Below are 3975 nucleotides of genomic sequence, written 5' to 3'. Positions count from 1 at the left end.
AAATTTTTAACTTCCTTGTTGTAGAATTTTTTATTTAATGGATGTATCCACCATCTTCTTAACGTTATCTTCTTCCTTCTTCTTCTAAAGGCTGTGTACACGTACACTGTTAACATCATAATATCTTCTTCCGAAGAGTGCATGCCGTAATCTGCATTAAAATTACGAATGAAGCTTTCTAAGCACGCGCAAGTATTTTGTCTGCGGGCTCTGTCAGACAGATGGCGTACCAGCAAAGCCACGGAAAATTATGAGTGTGTGGCCTGCTTCAATGAAATAAATGTTGAATGAAACATGTTGTAATTAATATCTGTAGAATACCATCATAGCAAGAATGTAGAGATATACAGCACTCCATATCCGCTAGATGACAGCACCACTTCCTGTGCACTGTCTTTGGCTGAATAACATAAAAACAAAACAAAACATTGTCACCGAGATTCAAAACATAAACTTACACAGCAACATAACCTAAGACAAATAAAAGACAGTAAGTTCAATTCAAGTGGGAATTAATATATACCACTCTTCAGTTACAGTAATGGAAAAATCAGCATATTCATAAAAGTCTATACCTATTCAGCTGGACATTGACTGCCATATTATTACGACTTTTATCACTGGTGTCTTCCCTTGAAATCAGATTTTTGTCTTATTTCAATATCACTCATTCTTCAGTCACCATTAAAACAGAGCATGCATTATGTGAACATTTACAGCTATTACCTGGGGTATAAAATATGATAACGAAGTACAGTGAAGTGTGAGGTACAGATATATTTTCATATTCACTGAATCCTTTATTTTACGTTCATTGAAATGCCCTCTTTAGAAGATATCAAACGTGAATACCCTCTGCACTGGCTAGTGTGGAATAACGACCATAAAGAATTGGATAAGGAATTACTTAAGAACGTACACGACAAAGAAAAGCACGATACACGAGGCCGAACCCCACTAATGTTAGCAGTTACACTTGGACACGTGGAATCGACCCGTGTTCTTTTGGAGCATAAGAGTAACGTACATGCCGAAAACAGGGAAGGCTGGTCAGTTGTCCAAGAAGCGGTGTCGACTGGTGATCCTGAACTCTTGTTAATGGTACTCGAACGACGAGATATCCAATGGTACACCGCCCGTGTTGGAGGTATTCCTGAATTACTGCGTAAGTTGAAAGAGGCTCCTGATTTTTATGTTGAAATGAAATGGGAATTCGCAAGTTGGATTCCTTTAGTATCGCGATTGTGTCCTAGTGACACATATAAAGTTTATAAGCAAGGTTCAAATGTACGGGTTGATACCACTATCCTGGGCTTTGACCACACTAGTTGGCAACGTGGGAATAGGAGCTTTATCTTCGAAGGGCATCAAGAAAAACCAGCCATGATGGAAATAGACCATGAGGCCCAGCAAGTGTACATTGAAGATATAATAATGAGTAGTCCTGATGATCTCCAGTTCTTACGACCTTCTGAGGAAGCTGTTTCAGCCCGGCTTACGTCGCCAATTGTCACAACATATGTTGACACAGATAAGATATGTTTTGAGAGAAATAAGACAGGGATTTGGGGGTGGAGAGCTGATAAGTGTGATACCGTCAATGGCTATGACTGTAAAGTCTTCGGAGCTAAGAATGTAGCAATAGTTACAAAAACTCGGACTGAACATCTCACAGAAACAGACAAGTTAAAAGCTAAGCCGACAAAGTCACCGTTGCAGTCATTTCTTACCATTACTGAAACAGAGGAAGCACAAGCTCCCATAAACACAACAGAAGAATCTTCGATCGTTGGAAACCCATGTAACATCACGCCGGAAGAATATTTTGATGTAGCTGATCTTAGTGGTAGAGATATAGGTCGTCCAAAAGAAATTAATACAAAAATTCAAAAATTCAAAGCTACACTATGGCTATGTGAGGAATATCCGTTGAGTTTACCAGAGCAAATAATGCCTATTGTGGACTTGATGGCAATCTCCAGCACTCATTTTTCAAAGCTGAAAGATTTTATCCAGATGCAGTTGCCAACAGGCTTTCCAGTCAAAATTGAAATTCCTATTTTCCACGCTGTGAATGCTCGAATAACATTTGGGAATATATTTGGGTTAAATGAAGATATACCCGGAATAACAAGAGAGGAAGAAGATGGCAGACTTAAGTGTATCGTTGATGAGAAATGTTTTGAGCCTCCGGCTGGCTACACGAAGATAAGTGCTGAAATGCGAAGACAACAATATAGTTACGAGGAAGAAGATGAGTTACTGCAATTTGCACTTCAGCAAAGTCTTCTTGAAGCCAGTGGTGAAAAGGATGACATTGACATTTGGGAGTCATTGCGAGCACAAAGATCATCACGACCGAGCACTCCAAATGCTTCTCAGAGCGCGACCCCTGATGACGACCTGATGACGAGGGCACTCCAGGCCAGCTTAGCTATTTATCAGAACACTTCCACTGATGCCAGTGTCTCTGAACATGGCAATCCTGGGGGTAGAGGAAATTTAGCTTCCCGAGATTTTGAGCTGGAAATGGCTTTAGCGCTTTCCAAGCAAGAGACTGAGAGACAAGAGAAACTGCAAAAGGAAGAAGAGGAGATGTTGGAGAAGGCACTAAAACTCTCTCTGGAAGAAAAATGATTTGTAGAATAAATTGTTCCATGGTTCCTTGTGCTTTACGGTATGACGTGCTCTTAAGTTATTCTTGATTATTTACTTCCGGAAATCCTCATACTCATGCTTTCATCATTGGCGGTTAAACTACTTGATTTAGGATTAACGTCCGCGCAAGGAATGATGGTTTCGCTTGTCGTCATTTTCTCCGGAAGTAAAGAAGAGCGTGTGATACAAAAATCAAATCTACTCCACAGAAAGTTGTACAGATCTAAAAAGAACGATACACCTTTCAATGATGAGATTTAAGTGTCTTCTAAGAGACCTTAATGTCATATTTTCATCATTATTAATTTTATTCGTAATAATCTAAGTAGGTCTATTCTGAAATAACACTGTAATAACGGTATGAAGCAAAATAAATGATATGCGAAGATAAAAGTGTATAGTATAAGATTTAAAATTAGATTATTTAAGTGTTGAGTTAATCAGTGCCGTGTTGGGTTGCGTTCACAAAATACTACTCAGAGTTCACTCTATCCGTTCACAAAAGTAAAGAGTTAACTCTACAAGGTGTTTAGAAAGTGAATTCGAGTTAACTCAGAGTATACTCTTTTTACTCCGCGTAAACAGGTGGGTAGATTTAACTCGACATGCGCAGTGGCGTTGAAAAATATTAAAATGCGAGTATATTGACATGGCAATGAATTCAAATTATTTTCTAGTTGTTGACAAAGAAGGGCGTTATGTGTTGAATAAAGAAGGAGATATTTACTTTTAAAACAGGAAAAAATAGGTACCAATTTTAATAATCGGCGGAAATAACATGATTGAATTTCTATAAGAATACCCCTGTTGTGAATGATCAGCTGATTTATTAACCTCAAATTTCTAAGGTTTCCTTGGTAAATGTATGATACGTAACTTTTTTTTAATTTTAGATGGCCTTCTGAATGAGACCATTTAATCATATGATCAGAAATACCATACAGTGCATTTATAGCTCTCACGAAACTGATCTGTACGAATCAGGTGCTAAGAGCCAATTACAACCAGAAGTTGCTTTCGTGGGTCTTGCAATGGTCTTCGTTGTTCGCCGATTTTGGATTTAGAAAGTTTAGGACCAATGACTCTGAGTAGATGTTCGAATGCTGATCCGGGCAATCGGAAACGATGTTTAAATTCAGTTTCGTAGTAGTTGTTGACAGCATAATCTACATGGCTTATTGTGCACCAGTGTGGAGCCGATGTATTGGTATTCATCATCAATGTAATCAGATTGTTCCTACGAGATAAAGAATAACGGATACTGTTTTAAGGCACAACTTGGTGACGAAAGTACGGTAGTAACAACTCATATAGCAC

The 3975-nt window shown here is 38.5% G+C and overlaps 1 protein-coding gene across 1 annotated transcript; it reads left to right on the top strand.

Annotated features, from left to right (window-relative positions):
* Window positions 1-819: 819 nt before the first annotated feature.
* Window positions 820-2637, top strand: LOC136879407 (ankyrin repeat domain-containing protein 13D-like). The gene has a single exon (XM_067153223.1). The coding sequence runs from the start codon at window positions 820-822 to the stop codon at window positions 2635-2637; it is 1818 nt and encodes a 605-aa protein (XP_067009324.1).
* The last annotated feature ends 1338 nt before the right edge of the window (window positions 2638-3975 follow it).

The sequence above is a fragment of the Anabrus simplex genome, chromosome 8 (genome assembly GCF_040414725.1).
Source record: "Anabrus simplex isolate iqAnaSimp1 chromosome 8, ASM4041472v1, whole genome shotgun sequence".
In the NCBI taxonomy this organism is placed as follows: Eukaryota; Metazoa; Arthropoda; class Insecta; order Orthoptera; family Tettigoniidae; genus Anabrus; species Anabrus simplex.
Note: the sequence above shows the minus strand (reverse complement) of the source record. Positions and strands in the feature narration are given on the sequence as shown.

Coding starts and splice junctions, on each gene's coding strand:
- LOC136879407 (XM_067153223.1), top strand. CDS start 820: ATGCCCTCTTTAGAAGATATCAAACGTGAATACCCTCTGCACTGGCTA.